The sequence below is a fragment of the Pseudophryne corroboree genome, chromosome 5, assembly GCF_028390025.1.
Source record: "Pseudophryne corroboree isolate aPseCor3 chromosome 5, aPseCor3.hap2, whole genome shotgun sequence".
Lineage (NCBI taxonomy): Eukaryota > Metazoa > Chordata > Amphibia > Anura > Myobatrachidae > Pseudophryne > Pseudophryne corroboree.
The window spans coordinates 795275360-795299939 of record NC_086448.1 but is presented as its reverse complement, the minus strand read 5'-3'; the positions used below and the strand labels follow the sequence as shown (position 1 = coordinate 795299939).

General features: G+C 46.3%; 2 protein-coding genes across 2 annotated transcripts; one reads left to right on the top strand and one right to left on the bottom strand.

Annotated features, from left to right (window-relative positions):
- The first annotated feature begins 14007 nt into the window (after nucleotides 1-14007).
- On the top strand, nucleotides 14008-15966 carry LOC134929481 (putative nuclease HARBI1). Its single transcript, XM_063925094.1, has 2 exons — nucleotides 14008-15060; nucleotides 15159-15966. Exons 1-2 carry the CDS (start codon nucleotides 14298-14300, stop codon nucleotides 15416-15418), a joined length of 1023 nt encoding a protein of 340 aa, XP_063781164.1. The 5' UTR covers nucleotides 14008-14297; the 3' UTR covers nucleotides 15419-15966.
- Nucleotides 15967-17081: 1115 nt separating this feature from the next.
- Nucleotides 17082-24212, bottom strand: LOC134928557 (mucin-2-like). The gene is made up of 7 exons (XM_063924434.1): nucleotides 24024-24212; nucleotides 21076-21254; nucleotides 20389-20908; nucleotides 19822-20310; nucleotides 19598-19723; nucleotides 18445-19522; nucleotides 17082-17123 (listed from the first exon to the last, which is right to left on the bottom strand). The coding sequence occupies exons 2-6, from the start codon at nucleotides 21250-21252 to the stop codon at nucleotides 18837-18839; spliced, it is 1998 nt and encodes a 665-aa protein (XP_063780504.1). The 5' UTR covers nucleotides 21253-21254; nucleotides 24024-24212; the 3' UTR covers nucleotides 17082-17123; nucleotides 18445-18836.
- Between the last annotated feature and the right edge of the window lie 368 nt (nucleotides 24213-24580).

Genomic DNA, 24580 nt, shown 5'->3' with positions numbered 1-24580 from the left:
CTCTATGCCCCTCCTCCAGACCTCAGTTAAGGAAACTGTGCCCGGAAGAGCTGACATTACAAGGAAAGGATTTTGGAATCCAGGGTAAGACTCATACCAGCCACACCAATCACACCGTATAACTTGTGATAACATACCCAGTTAACAGTATGAACAACAATCGAGCATCACTCAACGGATGCCACATAACATAACCCTTTTTCTCTGACGTCCTAGTGGATGCTGGGTACTCCGTAAGGACCATGGGGTATAGACGGGCTCCGCAGGAGACTGGGCACTCTTAAAAGAAAGATTAGGTACTATATCTGGTGTGCACTGGCTCCTCCCTCTATGCCCCTCCTCCAGACCTCAGTTAGTATCTGTGCCCGGCCAGAGCCTCCTGAGCTTCCTAGAAAAGAAAGTATTTGTTAGGTTTTTTATTTTCTGTGAGATCTGCTGGCAACAGACTCACTGCTACGTGGGACTGAGGGGAGAGAAGCGAACCTACCTGCTTGCAGCTAGCTTGGGCTTCTAAGGCTACTGGACACCATTAGCTCCAGAGGGATCGAACACAGGCCCAGTCCTCGGTCGTCCGGTCCCGAAGCCGCGCTGCCGTCCCCCTTGCAGAGCCAGAAGAACGAAGAGAAGTTGAAAATCGGCGGCTGAAGACTCCGGTCTTCATTAAGGTAGCGCACAGCACTGCAGCTGTGCGCCATTGCTCCCTTAGCACACCACACACTCCGGTCACTGATGGGTGCAGGGCGCTGGGGGGGGGGGGGGGGCGCCCTGGGCAGCAATTAGATTACCTTACTTGGCGAAAAGCACATAATACAGTCTGATAAACTGTATATGTGCATTAACCCCCGCCATTAAAGTACATAAAAGGACAGAAGCCCGCCGCTGAGGGGGCCGGGCCTTCTTCCTCAGCACACCGGCGCCATTTTCTCTTCACAGCTCAGCTGGAAGGAAGCTCCCCAGGCTCTCCACTGCAGTATCCTGGTACACAAAGGGTAAAAAAGAGAGGGGGGGCACCTAAATTTAGGCGAAAAACTGTGTATATAAGCTGCTATAGGGGAAAAATCACTCAGTATAGTGTACATCCCTGTATTATATAGCGCTGTGGTGTGTGCTGGCATACTCTCTCTCTGTCTCTCCAAAGGGCCTGGTGGGGGAACTGTCTTCAAATAGAGCATCCCCTGTGTGTGTGGTGTGTCGGTACGCGCGTGTCGACATGTCTGAGGTAAAAGGCTCCTCTAAGGAGGTGATAGAGCGGATATGTGTGTGGGAGGGTGTCTCCGTCGACAACGCCGACACCTGTTTGGATATGTGTAAGTGCTGAGGTAAAATTATTGCACAAAAGGTTAGGGAACAGAAAGGAAATCTACCCTGGTCTGTCCCTATGTCACAGAGTCCTTCAGAGTCTCTCTATGTTCACTATCCAAAATAACAAAGTATCGACACGGAGTTTAACTCCACTGTCGACTACGATAATGCAAAGTTACAGCCAAGAGAGCTAAAAGATATTCAATATATGATTATTGGAATAAAAGATGATTTGCATATCACTGATGACTCATCTGTCCCTGACACAAGGGTACACATGTTAAGGGGAAGAATGCTGAGGTAAATTTCCCTCCTCTCATGAGGAAAAAGAGCGGGAATCTCCAGACAAGAGACGGCAGCTTCCCACAAAGGATTCTCAGGCTGTATCCTTTCCCCACTAGGGCCAGGATGTGTTGAGAACTTGAGAATCTTCCCCTTGGGTGTCCTGTTTGCACTAGCTATTCTCAGGGATCCTGCAGATAGTGTGCACATTCTAGTATACGGGCCCTCATTCCGAGTTGATCGGTCGCAAGGCGAATTTAGCAGAGTTACACACGCTAAGCCGCCGCCTACTGGGAGTGAATCTTAGCTTCTTAAAATTGCGACCGATGTATTCGCAATATTGCGATTACTAACTACTTAGCAGTTTCAGAGTAGCTTCAGACTTACTCTGCCTGTGCGATCAGTTCAGTGCTTGTCGTTCCTGGTTGACGTCACAAACACACCCAGCGTTCGCCCAGGCACTCCCACCGTTTCTCCGGCCACTCCTGCGTTTTTTCCGGAAACGGTAGCGTTTTCAGCCACACGCCCCTGAAACGCTGTGTTTCCGCCCAGTAACACCCATTTCCTGTCAATCACATTACTGATAAAGCTGAATATTTATCGTATATAAAACCCTTTATGAGGTCTAAGAACAATGTACGCTATTTACGTATGTAGTACCGTAAGGGTACGCTAGTTGCGTATCGATCGCTTAGCCGTGATCTAGACGCTCAAGCGTCACGTTCACTCACGGCCAAGAGATCACAGGCAGACACGTTATTGGCTGTTGACTATCGTAATGATTCGCTATAGCGTAGCGGCGCTCGGGACCACGAGGAGATCACCAGCGATGCAGACGCTCACAACGTTAAACCTTTATATCTATACCTTTAGCAATGAAATACACAGCAAACCTTAATGTAGAGACAAAGTGTAAGTGCAACCTTGTGTAACCTGATTAACTACAAAGCTGCTTGAGTGTCACCGATGCTCAGGGAGTACTTAACACTATAAAGAATACACAGATACCTGGGCTTAGGGTCCGAAACCTATTATGTGTATTATGACTATTATACTTGCAAAAGGAATCACAGTACAAAGCATACACTACAATATAACATAAACCAACTAACCAGATAACTACACGGGAAATACAATACAATACAATTCAAGTCTAATCAAGGAAAAATACGAGAGAAAGAGAAGAGAGGGAGAGAGAGAAATGGCTCACAGTAAGACAGTATGATTACGGAGAGAACTTACGCACAAGGGGAACGATCGCATGCGCCTCGATATCCAGCTCCCGATTATCAGCAATGAGAACCGTTGAAGAGAGTGAAGTTGGATATGGTCGGCCCGCTATTTATGCCCCACACACAATACAATTCAATGGTCCCTACAATCTCATTGTTCATTGGACACAGGAATTCGGCTTCGCATTATAACAAAAGGTCATAGGTTGATTCATACAGGTGGGCTGTGACTATTTCCAACTGCTCAGGTGGGAGGGAAACTGGGTTTCCCGCCGCATGGGTAATAAAGTGCAAATAAAGTAAATGTTCATAAACTTCTTATGTCCATAACTATTCGCACGAGCGATTGATCTGCTTCAAACCAACACCGGAATATTTCTAATTAAATATTCTTCCGATGGATACTAAACATCACTGTATTACTCCTGTCTGACCCTTCGTATCAAACAAAGAGGGATTCCTCTGTTCATAAACATTCTATATTAACCAAACTTTCAGAATCTATCAAAGGGACCATGATCTACAAAATACATTATTACTGAAAATATGTAACGATTGAGTCGCACGCTACGACTACACAAACTTTACCGTAAATACGCATACCGTGCACCAGCGGGTGCACGCAACTGCGGGTATGCGCCTTCACGGGAGAGCGCACGCATGCGCAGCGCGGACCAGTGTGAGGTGCAAATATGGCAGTGTGCATAGAGATATTTTTCTGACTTTGACAGTCCACCCTTTGGCAGTCAATAATAACTGCCACTTCCTGAAAACATTTCAAAAGGAGAAAAATATATGTCAGGGGTTAATTCATTTTCATGGTTGGGTAAGGGAGGAGAGAGGAGTAGGTGGGAAGAGGGTATGACCTAGTGAGATAGCAGAAGCATGTGTGTATGAGTCCATGTTTGGGGGGTCATGTATCATCGTGCCGTATGTGTTGTAAATCAAGCTTCGAGGTATTGCGAAGTATACATTTGAATTCCTTCTTATCCCGTATTAAGGGTCTGTGGATGGGCTGTCAAACTCTACCGAGCTCATTTCGGCTTTCAGTTGTAACAAAATGGGGAAGCACATTTTAGTTGATGATACATGAATGGGGGAATATGTGATTGCTGATATCTGTGCCTGTATTCCCTATACTATGTGTGTCATTACCTGAGGGTTGTAGAAATGAAGAAAAGACATAATTACGGTAAATGCGGTGGTATTCTATGTCAGGTTAATGTACATCTGTCGGTTGAAGTTTTGTTCGGTATCAGTTGAAAGTCGTCTTCTTTGCGCTGTTTTGCTCATTAGGCGTGAGCAATAAGCTTTGTCAATGCCATTAGATTTACAAAAAAATGTTGGGCTAGCGTAATTTTAAGAATTCTAGGGAAACTGGGGATCCATGGCAAAGTTCATCAAATGTCCATATCTCAAGTGGTCAAAACTCCTTCTTTGGTCCATCCGTTGTCTGTATAGCGTCTCATCAACTTCCTCGTCCAAGGGGGTCTTGTTATCTTGGAGAAAAACCAGAAAAACAGGTGAAAGAAACGGACCGTATAATCGCATTTTCATCACATCATTGTTTCTATCGTTGGGTCGTAAATCAAATCCAGATTAATTACAGTTTCCTCACTCCTCAAACTCATCACTCTGGTACTTTGTTTGCACCTCATTAAAGCCTGCCCGCATCTAAATATCAATCCAATCGATATAACAACACCTAAGATACATAGTAGAAACTTCCCAACATCCATTATGACTCCTTGAGCCCAGTCTCCCAAACCGGAGAACCAATTTCGCGGGTTCAACCATGACACCCAACCAGTCAGCTCATTACCTACAGCAGCAAGAGTGAGATTGTGTTTTCGGCGAAATTCCCACTTTAATTGGAGAATATCGTCCATCTTTTGGTCTATGACCTCTACTGGATCCTCGGTGCTATTCGTAATATATGTGCAACATTTCACACCGTATTGTGTTGCCAGTGTGACACAATATCCGCCTGTCACTGCTGTGAGGTAATTAAGAACCATTCTATGCTGTACCAGTTCTGTTTTATAAGCTTGAAGTTCTCTTCCAGTGTATCTAAACGTGTCATCATACATTTCAGTGATATTATCTAACAAATTGGCGAGTGCGGAAATGTATCTATAATTCATCACTCCTCGAGCGGTGCGAGTGAAATCTAACGCCACCAGAACCTGAATCCCGGTGGATTCATGGATCAGATCAGAGGCCGGATGCTCTAACCTTTCTGACAGTTGTCTTTTAACAAGGTGCTCGTAATGAGTGTGAGTATAAGGAGCTTGGGCACCACGGTGTATGTCTTTCATTTTGTCATGTGTTACAGTCATTACTTCAGGCAATACTTTTCCAATATAACACAATCCTTCAGAGTTTGGGGCAAGCCACTTGTACGCCTTTCTCCCGCATATGAAATATGCATCATCGGGGAGAACATATGGGACGGAGTAGGACATAACCATATTACACACCTTCCATGTGAAATCTCCTGACCCTAATTCTTCCATCTGCTTAGTACACGTATCAGGTTGTACGATATGTGCACAGTATCCTGGTGATACTTCTCCAACTCTCGTAATCCTATTTCCTAAGGTGTACCTATACCGGAAAGATTTTCCTCTACTGGCTATGTGGCGTACAAGCTCTGTATCTGTAGGCATTCTATCTGCTCAATGTGAAAAGGTCATGGTGTGGTTACTCCATGATACTTCCCAATTTCCCGGCTTTCTGGGATTGGAGATGTTAAAACATAATAGGGACCTATCCACGTGGTATTGGTGGAGCTTCAAACTAGGAGGGCTGGAGATATTAAACCTCCGGTCCACCGGTCTCCCACCCTTTAGCTCAAGTACCTCCCCTATCGTTAAAGGAAATGGTACTAGCCCTGATTTTGCTATGACCTTGAGGTACTTGAGAGCATACCCAACAATCTGTTTTATTTAACACATTACCCACTAAGGAGTGATAGTCACTCAATGGATGCCGGTCCGTATGGATATTAAAACTGGATTGGCATTTCTTAATGCACCCATCTTCAACTACGTTGTTACAGAGCCTACAGATACAGTTTTCTTCAGCTAATAATCCTTAAAAGAAAAATGTTTACAAATAACATGGCTGCTAGATCGTTTCCGGTACTCGCCTTTGCTTGGTGATTGGGTTGCTATTGGAAATTTACACCTCCGTCTCAGTCATCAGGACCTTTCTGGATCCTTTCTCGACCTCACTGGTACTCTCACCGAAACAGACTGCTCTGGTCAACATCATGGTTAACGGGAAAATCCATATCACAGTCTCTTGGGGCAAGTCCATCTTACAGGAGGAGAAAAGAAGAATTTTGTAAAGGGGGTATAAGAAAACAGTTTGAGGGGGAGAGAACTTGTTACGATAATAAGTTCTCTCGTCTTGTTGTTCTTCTTGTTCTGCTGTCCTCTCAAAGGTGCTGTCTCTCAGTCTTCCAAACGAACATTCTGGTGATGCAATATTCCTTCCCCATCAGCGATCTTTCTGTAAGGAGCAAAAATCTGGCATTACCATTGGTCCAACTGAGGGGTGACATACCATCTTTAAACCATGAAAACATGAGTGAGAAGAGAGAGAAAATAAAAAACAAAAGAGGTAGAGAACAATTCATGTGCATATATACATTACATAACTCGACAATAACCATCAATAAGAGAAGAGAAACAAAGCATTTTTAAACATTGTCAACATTAAGAAAACATTGTTAGCATTAGAAAAACATTGTCAGACTTATTAGGCTGTCATATCTACGTGTCTAATGGTCTCCTTGAGCAGTCCCTCCCCACCAGCACCTGCATTACTCCACTGTCTGTATCTGGCCAGAAATACATTGTGGCGGAGGTCATGCTGGGGTTTGGTAGACTTCTGCAAGGACCAAGTGGATATGCAATGTGTGAATTCTTACCAATACTCGTCAGAGATGGGGATAGAGAGAGAGAGAAAAAAAACATTTCACAGATACATTTACAACGTTTCACCTGGTCATTCCTGTGTCTTTCAGTGAATGACCTCCCACTTTATTAACCGTTACCTCAGGCTTACCATCCGTCGTATGATCACCTTTCTTGACTACCTATCATGGGTGTGGCCCCAAATTCTTCCTATATGATCTCTGATTATAATGGTGTGTGTTGTAATTTTGCTCATTTCTTGGTCTAGGGGGTCTAACTTTATGTGGGTTATTACAGTTGCTGGCATAATGCCCTTCTTTTCTACAATGGTAACAAATCCTTGGCTTTCTCCATGTGCTAGGGGCCTGGGGTTCTGGTCGACTTGAAGCATCCTCTAGTGCTTGGATGTTCAGTGTCATCAACCGCTCTCCCTGCGCTTCCCTGGTTCTTTGGATATTTCGGTCATGCTCGATAGCGGACTCTCTTAATGCCGCAACCGAGATACCTCTCCAATGAGGTATTGAGGTTTGTACCCTAATTTTTAGTGTGTCTTTTAAGTTGTTCATTAATACGGACACAGCTACCTCTCTGTGGTGTACGTTAGTTTCAATGTCATCTATACCAGTGTACCTAGCCATATCCTGCAGAGCCCGGTGAAAATACTCTTCTGCGGATTCAACTTCTTTTTGTTTTATTGTAAAGATTTTATTCCACTTTACTACTGTAGGAAAATATTCTTTCAACTGTAGATTGATTCTTTTTACATTATCTTGGTTATACTCGTTTGTTAGTGGCACTTCCTCATCTAGCTTACAATCAGCGATAAATTTCAATGAATCAACATCGGGGGGTAAACATGCCCTCAAAACTGTCCTCCAATCTTTGTTATTTGGCTCTGCAGTGTGTCCTAGCACTCTAATGTATCTTTGACAAGCAACTAAGTCTTTCCTGGGATCAGGAAATTCAGACAGAATTGCTCTTAATTCTGTTCGGGAAAAGGGGCAGTACATGGCGATGTTCCTGACGGGAGTGAATCCTGAAGTGTCAGTTTTCCCATTTGGTACTGCAATTACCCTAACAGGATTAAGTCCAGTAACGTCATTCTGAATTGATTTTCCGATATAGGGTACATTTGTTTGTGCGTGATGTATAATACCATACATACCTGTGGACACGACCTCACCTGACCCTCCATTAGGGGGTTTGATTACAGTTTTTACCGATTGGGTCGCGTCCACCTGGACGTCTTGTGTGATGGCTTCTGGAAGAGGTGCCGACATCGTTCTGGGTTCACTTTCTGGTTGGTGTTCCTGAGGAAAGTTTAACATGGGGTGCGACTTGCATGGGTTAATAGTTGTACATTCAACAGTATTACAATTATCTTTGTTACATTTATTACACTTATTCTTATCATCTATACTACAGTTGCTAAGAGCGTTTTTATTGTTCACCCTTGTGCTTTTCTCCGCAACCACCATCCCCTCCATTGTCATGTCTCTCCTCTCAAGATGAAAGTTAGGTGAGTAAGTTACATTTCTCTGCATTTCACTCTCCTGTTGCCATATCTGTAAACAATCATAATGCTTGATTCGTCTCTTTGCTGATTTAATGAGACATATCCTTCGCCTTAAATTATGCAACACCTCTGAGTTAAAACTACCTATCCCGGGAAATGGTACCTTATCCCCCGCAGTCATTCGTGTCCATTCATCACAAAAGGTCTCAGTGTGGGGACCATATTTCCCCCACATTACTAACCGAGCAGACCCTCGGGGTCTGCAAGCCTCTGGAGTCTGAATCCTGACCTCCGACCGTCTCTGTATTGTGCACTTGGCTGCCATTGTGGACCTTTTTAACACAGAAAAACTTCCTAAAATGCACCAAACACAGAACTTCGTTGGAAATCCTTAAAGCTCTTCCACTGAACTTCTTCTGCTCCGGGTATCTCCGTTCCGCCTTCTAGCAGACACGTGTAGCCGTTGCAGGCCCTATCTCTAGAGATTTTCCTGAGAAAATTCCCTTCCTTTTTCTTTTACACAAATCACGCTTGCATGTGCTCCCTACAACACGTATGAGGGCAAAATTTACGCATGGATATACGACCTCATATCACGTTGCGTTATTGGTCACACATACAACCGTGCGGTCCAATCGTACCACTTATAGACACTTGTTGCCCATAAATGGTAGGATCATTGGAGTCTCCCTACTGTGCTCCAAAACAGCCAGAGCGTAATACAACGAAAACTTTATCACACTCTGTTGCACGTTTTCACTTCAGACCGTGCTCATAGATCACACAGCTTCACAAAGTCCACAAAGCGGGGTTCAATACCGTTTTATCACACAGATCACAAAGTCCACAAAGCGGGATTCAATACATGACATTGGACAACGCCAGCATTATTGTGTGTGCATTACATCTGGGCAAATTCCAGCACATCCCATGTTTTGCACATACATTGAATTTGGTGGTGCAGAATTATTTAAAAAATGACAGGGGCGTGCAAGAGATGCTGTCGGTAGCCCGAAGAATTGCGGGCCACTTTCGGCATTCAGGCACCGCGTACAGAAGACTGGAGCACCACCAAACATTCCTGAACCTGCCCTGCCATCATCTGAAGCAAGAGGTGGTAACGAGGTGGAATTCAACCCTCTATATGCTTCAGAGGATGGAGGAGCAGCAAAAGGCCATTCAAGCCTATACATCTGCCCACGATATAGGCAAAGGAGGGGGAATGCACCTGACTCAAGCGCAGTGGAGAATGATTTCAACGTTGTGCAAGGTTCTGCAACCCTTTGAACTTGCCACACGTGAAGTCAGTTCAGACACTGCCAGCCTGAGTCAGGTCATTCCCCTCATCAGGCTTTTGCAGAAGAGGCTGGAAACATTGAAGGAGGAGCTAAAACAGAGCGATTCCGCTAGGCATGTGGGACTTGTGGATGGAGCCCTTAATTCGCTTAACCAGGATTCACGGGTGGTCAATCTGTTGAAATCAGAGCACTACATTTTGGCCACCGTGCTCGATCCTAGATTTAAAACCTACGTTGTATCTCTCTTTCCAGCAGACACAAGTCTGCAGAGGTTCAAAGACCTGCTGGTGAGAAAATTGTCAAGTCAAGCGGAACGTGACCCGTCAACATCTCCTCCTTCACATTCTCCCGCAACTGGGGGTGCGAGGAAAAGGCTAAGAATTCCTAGCCCACCCGCTGGCGGTGATGCAGGGCAGTCTGGAGCGAGTGCTGACATCTGGTCCGGACTGAAGGACCTGCCAATGATTACTGACATGTCGTCTACTGTCACTGCATATGATTCTCTCACCATGGAAAGAATGGTGGAGGATTATATGAGTGACCGCATCCAAGTAGGCACGTCAGACAGTCCGTACGTATACTGGCAGGAAAAAGAGGCAATTTGGAGGCCCTTGCAGAAACTGGCTTTATTCTACCTAAGTTGCCCTCCCTCCAGTGTGTACTCCGAAAGAGTGTTTAGTGCAGCCGCTCACCTTGTCAGCAATCGGCGTACGAGGTTACTTTCAGAAAATGTGGAGAAGACGATGTTCATCAAAATTAATTATAATCAATTCCTCCGTGGAGACATTCACCAGCAGCAATTGCCTCCAGAAAGTACACGGGGACCTGAGATGGTGGATTCCAGTGGGGACGAATTAATAATCTGTGAGGAGGGGGATGTACACAGTGAAAGGGGTGGGGAATCGGAGGATGATGATGAGGTGGACATCTTGCCTCTGTAGAGCCAGTTTGTGCAAGGAGAGATTGATTGCTTCTTTTTTGGTGGGGGCACAAACCAACCAGTCATTTCAGTCACAGTCGTGTGGCAGACCCTGTCGCTGAAATGATGGGTTCGTTAAAGTGTGCATGTCCTGTTTATACAACATAAGGGTGGGTGGGAGGGCCCAAGGACAATTCCATCTTGCACCTCTTTTTTCTTTCATTTTTCTTTGCATCATGTGCTGTTTGGGGACAATTTTTTGGAAGGGCCATCCTGCCTGACACTGCAGTGCCACTCCTAGATGGTCCAGGTGTTTGTGTCGGCCACTTGTGTCGCTTAGCTTAGTCACACAGCCACCTTGGTGCGCCTCTTTTTTTTTTTTTTGCATCATGTGCTGTTTGGGGACAATTTTTTGGAAGTGCCATCCTGTCTTGATTGACACTGCAGTGCCACTCCTAGATGGGTCAGGTGTTTGTGTCGGCCACTTGTGTCGCTTAGCTTAGTCACACAGCCACCTTGGTGCGCCTCTTTTTTTCTTTGCATCATGTGCTGTTTGGGGACATTTTTTTGGAAGGGCCATCCTGCCTGACACTGCAGTGCCACTCCTAGATGGGCCAGGTGTTTGTGTCGGCCACTTGTGTCGCTTAGCTTAGTCACACAGCCACCTTGGTGTGCCTCTTTTTTTCTTTGCATCATGTGCTGTTTGGGGACAATTTTTTGGAAGTGCCATCCTGTCTTGATTGACACTGCAGTGCCACTCCTAGATGGTCCAGGTGTTTGTGTCGGCCACTTGTGTCGCTTAGCTTAGTCACACAGCCACCTTGGTGCGCCTCTTTTTTTTTTTTTTTGCATCATGTGCTGTTTGGGGACAATTTTTTGGAAGTGCCATCCTGTCTTGATTGACACTGCAGTGCCACTCCTAGATGGGTCAGGTGTTTGTGTCGGCCACTTGTGTCGCTTAGCTTAGTCACACAGCCACCTTGGTGCGCCTCTTTTTTTCTTTGCATCATGTGCTGTTTGGGGACATTTTTTTGGAAGGGCCATCCTGCCTGACACTGCAGTGCCACTCCTAGATGGGCCAGGTGTTTGTGTCGGCCACTTGTGTCGCTTAGCTTAGTCACACAGCCACCTTGGTGTGCCTCTTTTTTTCTTTGCATCATGTGCTGTTTGGGGACAATTTTTTGGAAGTGCCATTCTGTCTTGATTGACACTGCAGTGCCACTCCTAGATGGGCCAGGTGTTTGTGTCGGCCACTTGTGTCGCTTAGCTTAGTCACACAGCCACCTTGGTGCGCCATTTTTTCTTTGCATCATCTGCTGTTTGGGGACAATTTTTTGGAAGTGCCATCCTGTCTTGATTGACACTGCAGTGCCACTCCTAGATGGGCCGGGTGTTTGTGTCGGCCACTTGTGTCGCTTAGCTTAGTCACACAGCCACCTTGGTGCGCCTCTTTTTTTCTTTGCATCATGTGCTGTTTTGGGACAATTTTTTGGAAGGGCCATCCTGCCTGACACTGCAGTGCCAATCCTAGATGGGCCAGATGTTTGTGTCGGCCACTTGTGTCGCTTAGCTTAGTCACACAGCCACCTTGGTGCGCCTCTTTTTTTCTTTGCATCATGTGCTGTTTGGGGACAATTTTTTGGACGTGCCATCCTGTCTTGATTGACACTGCAGTGCCACTCCTAGATGGGCCAGGTGTTTGTGTCGGCCACTTGTGTCGCTTAGCTTAGTCACACAGCCACCTTGGTGCGCCTCATTTTTTCTTTGCATCATGTGCTGTTTGGGGACAATTTTTTGGAAGTGCCATCCTGTCTTGATTGACACTGCAGTGCCACTCCTAGATGGGCCAGGTGTTTGTGTCGGCCACTTGTGTCGCTTAGCTTAGTCACACAGCCACCTTGGTGCGCCTCTTTTTTTTCTTTGCATCATGTGCTGTTTGGGGACTATTTTATTGAAGGGCCATCCTGCCTGACACTGCAGTGCCACTCCTAGATGGGCCAGGTGTTTGTGTCGGCCACTTGTGTCGCTTAGCTTAGCCATCCAGCGACCTCGGTGCAAATTTTAGGACTAAAAATAATAGTGTGAGGTGTTCAGAATAGACTGGAAATGAGTGGAAATTATGGTTATTGAGGTTAATAATACTATGGGATCAAAATGACCCCCAAATTCTATGATTGAAGCTGTTTTTTAGGGTTTTTTGAAAAAAACACCCGAATCCAAAACACACCCGAATCCGACAAAAAATTTTCGGTGAGGTTTTGCCAAAACGCGTCCGAATCCAAAACACGGCCGCGGAACCGAACCCAAAACCAAAACACAAAACGCGAAATATTTCCGGTGCACATCACTAATATATATATATATATCTCTTAAGACAGCATCTTTAATATATATATATATATCTCTATATATACATATATATATATATATATATATATATATATATCTACATACTAGGGTCTCAATCTCTGTTAATATGGTAACTGTCCACGCTACCACAGCGCTATAAACCCATGCCGACGCCATCGCCGGTCTGAGTAGTGTACCAGAATGTGCACGCTATCTGCAGGATCCCTGAGAATAGCTGTTACGACAGGGCTACCTTTTGTGACACCCTAGGGGAAGATTCCCATTGTATCCTGGCCCTAGTGGGGAAAGGATGCTGCCTGAGAATTCTTTGTGGGAAACTGCAGTCTCTTGTCTGGAGATTCCCGCTCTTTTTTATCATGAGAGGAGGGAAATTTACCTCAGCTTTCTTCCCCTTCAACATGTGTACCCTTGTGTCAGGAACAGATGAGTCATCAGTGATATGCAAATCATCTTTTATTACAATAATCATATATTGAATACTTTCCTGCCATTTTGGCTGTAACTTTTCATTATCGTAGTCGACACTGGATAGTGAGCATTGAGAGACTCTGAAGATCTCTGCAACAGAGGGACAGACATGGCTAGATTTCCTGTCTGTTCTCTAATCTTTTGTGCCATAAATTCACCTTAGCACTTACACATATCCAAACCGGTGTCGGCGTTGTCGACGGAGACACCCTCTCACACACATATTAGCTCCATCTCCTCCTTAGGGGAGCCTTTTACCTCAGACATGTCGACACACACGTACCGACACACCAGACACACAGGGGATGCTCTATTTGAAGACAGTTCCCCCACAAGGCCCTTTGGAGAGACAGAGGGGTATATGCAATTGCAGGCGAATTCCAGAAATAGTCGAATTCTGGAACTTTTTCGCCTCAAAAAAACAATTCGCCTATGCAGTACAGTACTTTATCGCAAAAAAACGGACATTCAAAATTCGACTTTTGGCAATTCGACTTTTTTCGCATTCGACTTTTCTGCAATGGTACAGATGCTGCAATTCGCCCAAAGCATATTCAATTCAAGTTTGGAAATTCGCCTGCAGTGCTTTTCGACCGCAAATTCGACTATTTCAGTCCGCCTCAGTTGACTGGCGGGATCTATAAAAAAAATTTTAGTACATGATTTTTTTTGATATTTGAGGATTGCTAGTAGCATATCTATTTATATTTGAAAGGATTATCTACTTGGTTTGTCTTTTTTTGCTTCACAAGTATTATTTAATTGATTTTTTAAAGGAATATTTTTTTCTTCAATCTCCTGAGGGAAATTTACCCATGATTCCACAGTTTTACCCAGGATACACTTCTGCAAAGCCCCTCCTATCTCCTCACTCCCAGGTTTGAGACTACAGGGAGAAGGAGCCATTTTACAGTCAGCTCTGTGGAATCGTTTTTTTAGGAAAATTCCTGCGTTTTAAAACACATTCCTATTTTTGTACTGACTACAATGATGGAGCCTTTTTCTGACCAGATTGTGATGTTCATGCTGGCTGCAAGCATGATGGAGGAAGAAAGTGCTGATGAACATCAGGATCCAGGTCAGCAAATGTCTGCATTGGGTGAGCCAGTATTGCGGGTTTCATTTCCACGTCCACGCCAGTATCGCACTAGGCGTGAACTGGAGGATCTCAGCGAGTTCGAGGTGATACAAAATTATCGCTTATCGACTCGCGACATATATTCGCTGTTCGCTCTGTTGGAGGCCGACTTGGAACCTCGGGCACGGACAAATCGTGCAATCAGCGGTTTTCAGAAACTGCTGGGGACGTTACATTTTTTGGCGTCAGGCACATTCCAGCCTACACTGTCTCAAACATGCGGTTTTTCACAGTCGACACTGTCGCGCTGTATAACCCAGGTCATTAGGGCTTTCCGCAAATTGACGATCCAGTACATTACATTTCCAGAGACGGACAGCGAATGTCGTGAGATCAAATTAGGCTTTTTCAACAAATACAAATTTCCCAATGTGCTGGGCGCGATTGACTGTACCCACGTGCAGATCAGACCGCCACGGAATTCAGAGGAATGTTTTCGGAACCGAAAACAGTTCCATTCCCTGAACGTGCAAGCGGTCTGTGATGTAAACATGAGATTTTTGAACATTTTTGTTGGATTTCCTGGATCATCTCACGACTCCTTCATCCTAAGCCAGTCATCGCTGTTTGACAAGTTCGAAACAGGAAACATGCCTGGTGGCTGGCTGTTAGGTATGTATTTTCATTCTTTTATTTTTTTATTATTTTATTAATATTTTTTTATTATTATTTTTTACAAGTACCTAACATTTTTTTTATATTTTCTATAGGCGATGCGGGTTATCCAAACAAACCGTGGCTGTTGACCCCATTGTCTAATCCTGTTGGTAGAGCAGAAAAACGTTACCAAGAGACACACATTGCATCGAGGCAAATAATTGAACGTGCCTTCGGTGTACTTAAAAGCCGGTTTCGATGTTTAGACACTTCTGGCGGTGCTCTTTTGTACTCACCGTCGAAGGTTTGCGGCATGGTAAATGTGCATGTTGTATTTTACACAACATATGTGTCGCAAACCGTTTGCCGGTGACTCTTCGTCGTAGTGCTTTCCGACGCAGGAACCGGTCTTCTGCTCTACCGGTGGGTATGGGCGAAGGAGAGGATTCCCGGCGGACATTGATCCAAAATTATTTTGCAGTTGCCTGTGAGTATACTGACAACATTTGTATTATCGTGTAAACTGACATTGGAATATTTTTTAAAAAACCTCTTCATTTATCTATTTCAGAGTTTTACATCCTGTTGATGTATATCCCCAGGCCCGTTTGTACAGTTCGTTCCCCCCTGTTTTATCCTGTTGGGTTACCGCAAATATTTGACCCTTTTATCCAACTCTACCATGGGCGACCTACTGGAGATGTGGACCTGACCCTCCGCCATGTAGCAGACAACCCCCTCAGGTGAGATGTATTGACCAAGACTCCCTTGTCCAAAATCACCCCGGCATGTCCAAAGTGCAGCCCTCCGGCATTTGCAAGACTGCACATCCAAACATTCCCTCCTGATACACCAATGCTTGTCAGGGAATGTTTGGATGTGTAGTGACGCGAGTGGCGGAGGGTTGCATTTGGACCCACTGTTCCCCGCTTGTGTTGTGTGGACTTTATGTACCTCTTCTTTCCAGTCCCAGGGTGACACTATTACCCACATCTGGAAGCTCAAACTGTTCTCTTCCACAGGTCCTGCGATGTATCTTCCCAAGTGGCGTGGATGTGAAGAGACACGACATTTCAACTGATGTTCCATGGCCGACCTACTGGTGATGTGGACCTGACCCTCCGCCATGTAGCAGACAACCCCCCCTCAGGTGAGATGTATTGCCCAAAACTCCCATGTCCAAAATCACCCCGACATGTCCAAAGTGCAGCCCTCCAGCATTTGCAAGACTGCACATCCAAACATTCCCTGAAACACCAATGCTAGTCAGGGAATGTTTGGATGTGTAGTGATGCAAGTGCAGGAGGGTTGCATTTGGGCCGCTGTAACCCGCTTGTGTTGTGTGGACTGTTGTATGTACCTCTTTATTCCAGTCCCAGGGTGACACTATCACCCATATCTGGAAGCTCAAACTGTTCTCTTCCACAGGTCCTGCGATGTATCTTCCCAAGTGGCGTGGATGTGAGGAGACACGACATTTCAACTGATGTTCCATGGCCGACCTACTGGTGATGTGGACCTGACCCTCCGCCATGTAGCAGACAACCCCCCCTCAGGTGAGATGTATTGCCCAAAACTCCCTTGTCCAAAATCACCCCGACATGTCCAAAGTGCAGCCCTCCGGCATTTGCAAGACTGCACATCCAAACATTCCCTGAAACAGCAATGCTAGTCAGGGAATGTTTGGATGTGTAGTGATGCAAGTGCAGGAGGGTTGCATTTGGGCCGCTGTAACCCGCTTGTGTTGTGTGGACTGTTGTATGTACCTCTTTTTTCCAGTCCCAGGGTGACACTATCACCCATATCTGGAAGCTCATACTGTTCTCTTCCACAGGTCTTCCGGTGTATCCTTCCTAAGTGGCGTGGATGTGAAGAGACACAGTTCCCCTGATGTTCCCTGGGCAATCTACTTACGTACAATTCAACTGCATTACAAATTTTAATAAAAACCACAGGAAACTTCTATTTTTTAAAGTTTATTGAAGAAAAATGTTATTTTTTAAATAAAGTTTGAAAGTTAATTAAAACAAAAAAGTAGTTTGTTCTTCTTTACATTCTTTTCTTGTGTATATAGATATCTGTGGGGAAAAGAAAAAAAGTATATTAAAGTAAAGCCACACTAAATTCATGTTCATTTCTTTTCAATGAAAATTTGTGGAACAACACAGCCCAGCATGACCCATTGCTGGACTGTGTGGTTCTACAAAGGCATGCGGTTCAAAGTGCAATAGTGGCGTCAGTGGTCTGCACTTTGAAACGCTAACATTTGTGGAACAACACAGCCCAGCATGACCCATTGCTGGACTGTGTGGTTCTACAAAGGCATGCGGTTCAAAGTGAAATAGTGGCGTCAGTGGTCAGCACTTTGAAACGCTAAAATTTGTGGAACAACACAGCCCAGCATGACCCATTGCTGGACTGTGGTTCTACAAAGGCATGCGGTTCAAAGTGAAATAGTGGCGTCAGTGGTCTGCACTTTGAAATGCTAACATTTGTGGAACAACACAGCCAAGCATGACCCATTGCTGGACTGTGTGGTTCTACAAAGGCATGCGGTTCAAAGTGAAATAGTGGCGTCAGTGGTCAGCACTTTGAAACGCTAACATTTGTGGAACAACACAGCCCAGCATGACCCATTGCTGGACTGTGTGGTTCTACAAAGGCATGCGGTTCAAAGTGAAATAGTGGCGTCAGTGGTCAGCACTTTGAAACGCTAACATTTGTGGAACAACACAGCCCAGCATGACCCATTGCTGGACTGTGTGGTTCTACAAAGGCATGCGGTTCAAAGTGAAATAGTGGCGTCAGTGGTCAGCACTTTGAAACGCTAACATTTGTGGAACAACACAGCCCAGCATGACCCATTGCTGGACTGTGTGGTTCTACAAAGGCATGCGGTTCAAAGTGCAATAGTGGCGTCAGTGGTCTGCACTTTGAAACGCTAACATTTGTGGAACAACACAGCCCAGCATGACCCATTGCTGGACTGTGTGGTTCTACAAAGGCATGCGGTTCAAAGTGAAATAGTGGCGTCAGTGGTCAGCACTTTGAAACGCTAACATTTGTGGAACAACACAGCCCAGCATGACCCATTGCTGGACTGTGTGGTTCTACAAAGGCATGCGGTTCAAAGTGAAATAGTGGCGTCAGTGGTCAGCACTTTGAAACGCTAACATTTGTGGAACAACACAGCCCAGCATGACCCATTGCTGGACTGTGTGGTTCTACAAAGGCATGCGGTTCAAAGTGCAATAGTGGCGTCAGTGGTCTGCACTTTGAAACGCTAACATTTGTGGAACAACACAGCCCAGCATGACCCATTGCTGGACTGTGTGGTTCTACAAAGGCATGCGGTTCAAAGTTTCTTGAATAGATACATTGAAACATGGTTCTACTCACCTTGGTACGCACAACACGAACTTATGCCGTCCACTTCATTTTTCCCCACCAATCCTATGAATAAGTCAAAAACACAGACTAGTGAATAGTAAATTCACACAATGAAAGCCAACTATACACCATTACAAAAAGGATTTTTGGAAGAAAAAAGTGGTATCAGAATAGCTCTTTGGCCCATCATACATGTAGCCACAAGGAGCTTTCATCCGTTACCACACGCGCCCGCATACATGCCCGCGCATGTATGCCTACACAAAGCTCCTTGGTAGTACCCGGTCACGGGTGGGGAAGCCCAACACAGAAAACAATAGTAAGAAAAAAAACAAACTAATGGGAGGGGAAGAAAGGGATACATGAAAAACATATAAGTAAATAAAACAATACGACCGGGTTTATGGTGGAAGTCTGTCCGGATCCTCTTCTTCCCCCTGATAGGGCGTCGATGTCCTGGGAGGCTGGGTAGTATGTTGACTGGACCTCTGTGCCCATGCGGCTGAAGACTGTGTGGCCGGTGGTGGAGGCATCTGGGGGGTGGGGTACATCCCTGTATATCCCTGGTACATCTGTGACTGTCTGTACTGGGATGGGACTTGAGGAAGGGTACGAGGCGTCCTTGTGGCTTGCGACGGCGGATATGGTGGATCACCAGCGTGTTGATGAACTGGTCCTGGGAGCTTATCATAGATCATCTGCAGTGTGGTTGCGATGACCTGTTGGCTGGATGAGGAGTGTCGATGACTCTCCGACATGTTTTTATTGCTTTCTGCCAGACATGAGCTGTTGTCCACGAGCCGGGTCATGGATTCGGCCAGAACGTGAAGTACGTTCATATTCTCCCTATGATCTTGCATTCTGACCTGTAGTATTGTGGCCGTGCTGTCGGAAAGAGTCTTCTGCAGTTCAAGCAGACTGTTTGACATCTTCTCCATTGTCCTCTCAATGTTGTCCAGTCTGCTTCCCACGACATTGGTGTACGTATCCTGGCGGGTCCCAATCTCCGATGCCAGGGTGTGAACCCTCTGAACAGTTGAGGGATTCTGCCCTTCCTGGATGTCTGCCACCACTTGGATTTGGGCAGCTGAAAAGAAAATTAGAAAATATTATACACATTCATCATACATTTTTTTAAAGGCTCACAATTCAATTTACTCACACAGGGATGTAGCAACTGGAGCCTCCTGCACTTCCACCTCGTCATCCTCTGACGACTCCTGTAGGAGATCCGGCCTGAAGTAGGAACCAATCCCCGAAGCTAGTCCGCTGCTGGTCCGTGGCACCACTGTTTGCAAAATAATTTTTTTGGGAAAGTTAATAAACTTTACACAACTGCTGACCCCCCCCCCCCCCCTCCCACACACACACAAAATAAATACAAACCTTCTCCATCCTGTGATGCCGCTGCTCCAGGAGCTCCACTTGTCCTCGTTTCGGAAGACTTTTCAAGGGTCTGGCTGGATACGTCTGCACGGCTGTCCTCAAACCCAAGAAAAGTTTTGTCTGTTAACCCTGTAGACTCAAACAGATCGGGTGATGGGTCCACAAGGGTTGTGTCTTGAGGCTCTTCAGTCACAGTCCCAGAGCTCCTGGAGAGACGACGATCTGGTGATGGCCTGCGCGCAGGAGCTGTAGTTTGGCGCCCATCTTGTGGTGTGGTCGCCGACGGTGTCTGGCGCACAGGTGATAGTCTGTGCGCTGACGTCGTCTGGTGCACAGGTGACAAACTGCGCGATGACGAACTGTGGCGCACAGGTGACGATCTGTGTGCTCGCGATGCTTGCGGCGCAGTTGATGGTCCGCGCGCTGCTGCTGATGCCTGCTGCACAGGTGACGGTCCGTGCGCTGGCGATGTCCTCTGGGCAGGCCTGTCTGGAAAAAAAAAAAAAAGCACATTAGCACATACAAAAATTTTAAAGGGAAGTACAGCTCATGTGAATGTATTCTTACCATCAGGCCTCCTTTTGGACGGCTTATCTCCCGCCTTCTTCCGTCTTCTGGGCGGTTCTTCCTCCTCGGGAAAGCCAGCAGGACGGCTAGAGTCCACACCTCCGCGAACTCCTTCGACCATGGCAGGGTTCATGCGCCTTCTAATAACATCCTCCCAGGATAGCCACTTCAGGTTGAGAGCCGGGCCACCTCCCGTAGCTGTCTCATGTCGGCGCTGAATCCCCATCTTCTTCTTGGTCTGTCTGCGGCAATCACTGTACCGCTTCGAGCAATTTCTGGTGCTCCGGTGGTTTCCAGATATTGCAGTGACTTGACTCGCAATGGATTCCCAGATGATTCGCTTTGTCCTAGCTGCTGTTGTCTGTGCCCTTGGTCCATACAAAACGTCGTAGGACCTGTCGACGCAATCCACTAGGGTACAGTTTTCCGCCTCAGTGTATCTGGGTCCACGCGGCTTTTTCGGTCCTGCATCTTCACCAGAGGCTTCCTCCTCCGACTGCTCCTCTGGCTGGCTTCTTGCCTTTAGGGATTAAAAAAAAATAATTTTTTTTTTAATAAGATCGGTATGTACCTGTGAGTGTCAGTATCCCTGGCATTGCGCACATATTCCAGTAGGTGTGCATGGCATTGCACAAACTACAGTGGGTAAAGTTTGATGCTATTTGTGTCTGCAGGTGTGGTTAGTACCTTTCTACTAGGCTTTTTCTTGGACTTCTCATGGGCCCTTGACGACCGCGGCTGGTCACTACATGCCTGGTCGGTCGTATCCGCCTCCTGGGTTGGCTCCCACTCCTCGTTGCTATGCAGGGATAGATCCGAGGGGGTGGGGGAAGGGGCGGATCGGGTCTGCTTGTCCTTTGACATCTCTGTTATAAAATAAAATAAAAATAAAATAAACATACATACATGTATAAATGGCTGACCCACACAAAATGGCTGACCCACACAAAATGGCTGACCCACACAAAATGGCCAGAAAGCATCCCAGCACACTCAGGAGGTAGACCACAGCTAAATTAGGAGGGAAAACACATGTTTGCCAAACAGCCGACAGCACATGTCGACCAGACTGTCGACCAAACTTGCTCCAAATCACTCCAAAATGGCCAGAAAGCATCCCAGCACACTCAGGAGGTACACCACAGCTAAATTAGGAGGGAAAACACATGTTTGCCAAACAGCCGACAGCACATGTCGACCAGACTGTCGACCAAACTTGCTCCAAATCACTCCAAAATGGCCAGAAAGCATCCCAGCACACTCAGGAGGTACACCAATGCTAAATGAGGAGGGAAAACACATGTTTGCCAAACAGCCGACAGCACATGTCGACCAGACTGTCGACCAAACTTGCTCCAAATCACTCCAAAATGGCCAGAAAGCATCCCAGCACACTCAGGAGGTACACCAATGCTAAATGAGGAGGGAAAACACATGTTTGCCAAACAGTCCACAGCACATGTCGACCAGACTGTCGACCAAACTTGCTCCAAATCACCCCAAACTAGCCAGAAAGCATCCCAGCACACTCAGGAGGTACACCACAGCTAAATTAGGAGGGAAAACACATGTTTGCCAAACAACCGACAGCACATGTCGACCAGACTGTCGACCAAACTTGCTCCAAATCACCCCAAAATGGCCAGAAAGCATCCCAGCACACTCAGGAGGTACACCACAGCTAAATTAGGAGGGAAAACACATGTTTGCCAAACAACCGACAGCACATGTCGACCAGACTGTCGACCAAACTTGCTCCAAATCACTCCAAAATGGCCAGAAAGCATCCCAGCACACTCAGGAGGTACACCACAGCTAAATTAGGAGGGAAAACACATGTTTGCCAAACAGCCGACAGCACATGTCGACCAGACTGTCGACCAAACTTGCTCCAAATCACTCCAAAATGGCCAGAAAGCATCCCAGCACACTCAGGAGGTACACCAATGCTAAATGAGGAGGGAAAACACATGTTTGCCAAACAGCCGACAGCACATGTCGACCAGACTGTCGACCAAACTTGCTCCAAATCACTCCAAAATGGCCAGAAAGCATCCCAGCACACTCAGGAGGTACACCAATGCTAAATGAGGAGGGAAAACACATGTTTGCCAAACAGTCCACAGCACATGTCGACCAGACTGTCGACCAAACTTGCTCCAAATCACCCCAAACTGGCCAGAAAGCATCCCAGCACACTCAGGAGGTACACCACAGCTAAATTAGGAGGGAAAACACATGTTTGCCAAACAACCGACAGCACATGTCGACCAGACTGTCGACCAAACTTGCTCCAAATCACCCCAAAATGGCCAGAAAGCATCCCAGCACACTCAGGAGGTACACCAATGCTAAATGAGGAGGGAAAACACATGTTTGCCAAACAACCGACAGCACATGTCGACCAAACTTGCTCCAAATCACCCCAAAATGGCCAGAAAGCATCCCAGCACACTCAGGAGGTACACCAATGCTAAATGAGGAGGGAAAACACATGTTTGCCAAACAGTCCACAGCACATGTCGACCAGGCTGTCGACCAAACTTGCTCCAAATCACCCCAAAATGGCCAGAAAGCATCCCAGCACACTCAGGAGGTACACCAATGCTAAATGAGGGGGGAAAACACATGTTTGCCAAACAGTCCACAGCACATGTCGACCAGGCTGTCGACCAAACTTGCTCCAAATCACCCCAAAATGGCCAGAAAGCATCCCAGCACACTCAGGAGGTACACCAATGCTAAATGAGGAGGGAAAACACATGTTTGCCAAACAGTCCACAGCACATGTCGACCAGACTGTCGACCAAACTTGCTCCAAATCACCCCAAACTGGCCAGAAAGCACCCCAGCACACTCAGGAGGTACACCAATGCTAAATGAGGAGGGAAAACACATGTTTGCCAAACAGCCGACAGCACATGTCGACCAGACTGTCGACCAAACCTGCTCCAAATCACCCCAAAATGGCCAGAAAGCATCCCAGCACACTCAGGAGGTACACCAATGCTAAATGAGGAGGGAAAACACATGTTTGCCAAACAGTCCACAGCACATGTCGACCAGGCTGTCGACCAAACTTGCTCCAAATCACCCCAAAATGGCCAGAAAGCATCCCAGCACACTCAGGAGGTACACCAATGCTAAATTAGGAGGGAAAACACATGTTTGCCAAACAGTCCACAGCACATGTCGACCAGGCTGTCGACCAAACTTGCTCTAAATCACCCCAAAATGGCCAGAAAGCATCCCAGCACACCCAGGAGGTACACCAATGCTAAATGAGGAGGGAAAACACATGTTTGCCAAACAGTCCACAGCACATGTCGACCAGGCTGTCGACCAAGCTTGCTCCAAATCACCCCAAAATGGCCAAAAAACATCCCAGCACACTCAGGAGGTACACCAATGCTAATAGAAGACCCAAAAAGTAATTTAAAGAATAAAAAAAAAACGTGAAAAACTACCCCAAAACACAAGTCTCCCCCAAAAAATGCAGCAACACAAGCAAGGGGCTATACACATACCTGCACACATGCACACATACACAAACACCCCATGTACACCTCATGGCAACCCCCACTACACAAACACATACATGCAACACCAGACACACATGTGGTACTTAGTCTTACCTACAAATGTTGTAAAAGCTCCTAAAATGGCTCTCCTCCGGGGTAACAGGAATCCTCCTGACTGTCCTGGAATAAAGCCTGCTGGGGTGTCCAAACGATATCCACAGCAAACAACCAAATTGCTAGCTCTGCACCTCCTCACACCTCTCTGCAGGTTCACAAAATGGCTGCAGAGCACGCAGCAAACAAGCCCTAATAAAGGGCTGCTTTCGGCGGGAAGGCAAATTCTGGATGCCCACTACTCGCCGATTGGCCGTTATCCGCCTGAGGGTGGGTCGAATTCGTTTTATATTGCATATGGTGAATTCAGGGTCCCGGCGACAGGGCTGCGGCTGGCGAGTGCGGGCGAATTTTACAGGGGCGGATTAAATGACGCGATTCGCCCGCTATTGCATATACCCCATAGAGAGAGTATGCCAGCACACACCCCAGCGCTATATGACCCAGGAATCACACAGTAACGTAGTGTTAACCCAGTAGCTGCTGTATATATTGTTTTTACGCCAAATTTATGTGCCCCCCCCCCCTCTCTTTTCACCCCCTTCTATCGTGCTTCT

What these genes read in the sequence shown, in the direction of transcription:
- LOC134929481 (XM_063925094.1), top strand. Translation starts at nt 14,298, where the DNA reads ATGATGGAGCCTTTTTCTGACCAGATTGTGATGTTCATGCTGGCTGCA. An exon ending in GCCTGGTGGCTGGCTGTTAG is followed by an intron (nt 15,061 to 15,158) that starts GTATGTATTTTC and finishes TATTTTCTATAG; the next exon opens with GCGATGCGGGTTATCCAAAC.
- LOC134928557 (XM_063924434.1), bottom strand. Translation starts at nt 21,252, where the DNA reads ATGTCAAAGGACAAGCAGACCCGATCCGCCCCTTCCCCCACCCCCTCG. An exon ending in AGAAAAAGCCTAGTAGAAAG is followed by an intron (nt 20,909 to 21,075) that starts GTACTAACCACA and finishes TAATCCCTAAAG; the next exon opens with GCAAGAAGCCAGCCAGAGGA. An exon ending in GTCCAAAAGGAGGCCTGATG is followed by an intron (nt 20,311 to 20,388) that starts GTAAGAATACAT and finishes TTTTTTTTCCAG; the next exon opens with ACAGGCCTGCCCAGAGGACA.